This window comes from Trypanosoma grayi, assembly GCF_000691245.1.
Source record: "Trypanosoma grayi strain ANR4 Tgr_2557_V1, whole genome shotgun sequence".
Lineage (NCBI taxonomy): Eukaryota > Euglenozoa > Kinetoplastea > Trypanosomatida > Trypanosomatidae > Trypanosoma > Trypanosoma grayi.
Window position 1 is genome coordinate 1 of NW_008828175.1, and position 522 is coordinate 522.

Below are 522 nucleotides of genomic sequence, written 5' to 3' on the forward strand. Positions count from 1 at the left end.
TGTGTGTTGGGTGTGGGGCAGGGACACACATTCGGGGGGTTGATACATCTGGTTTTCTTCTTGCTGCTTTGGTGTTGGGGAGTGCTCCTGTGGGCACAACACACCACAGCCCTGCCACGCTTCGGCTTCTCGTAACTGGGTGTTTCATTTAGATGTGTGGGTGATTGTGTTGCGGCACTGAAGTGGCGGACTGAATCCTGCCTTGATGCTCGCGTTTACTGTCAGTTTCTCTCTGCTCTCTTTTTCTCTGTGTAGGAGCAGTGGTGACGGCGATGATGAGGCGCTACGTGTTGTTTGTGTGTGTGCTCTGCGTGTGGTGTGGCTGCGGGTGTGTTGGGGCTCAAGAGCAAAAGATTACCTGCGAGAATCAAGGCGATACGTCCTGTCAGCGTTCCGAAGCTTCTTCGACTGATACGGCAGTGGGTACTGGCGACGGCGTGGCAGATGTCCCTGCTGCCCCATGCAAGGACGGTGATGAAAAAAAACCGAATTGTACCAAAGTTGAGGAAAGTGACCGTGTCG

At 53.8% G+C, this 522-nt stretch overlaps 1 protein-coding gene across 1 annotated transcript; it reads right to left on the minus strand.

Annotated features, from left to right (window-relative positions):
* Nucleotides 1-221: 221 nt before the first annotated feature.
* DQ04_25571000 (hypothetical protein) lies at nucleotides 222-522 on the minus strand (the record flags this gene model as incomplete). Its single annotated transcript, XM_009318289.1, has 1 exon — nucleotides 222-522. A coding segment is annotated over one exon (301 nt), but the record flags the coding sequence as incomplete, so codon positions are not given.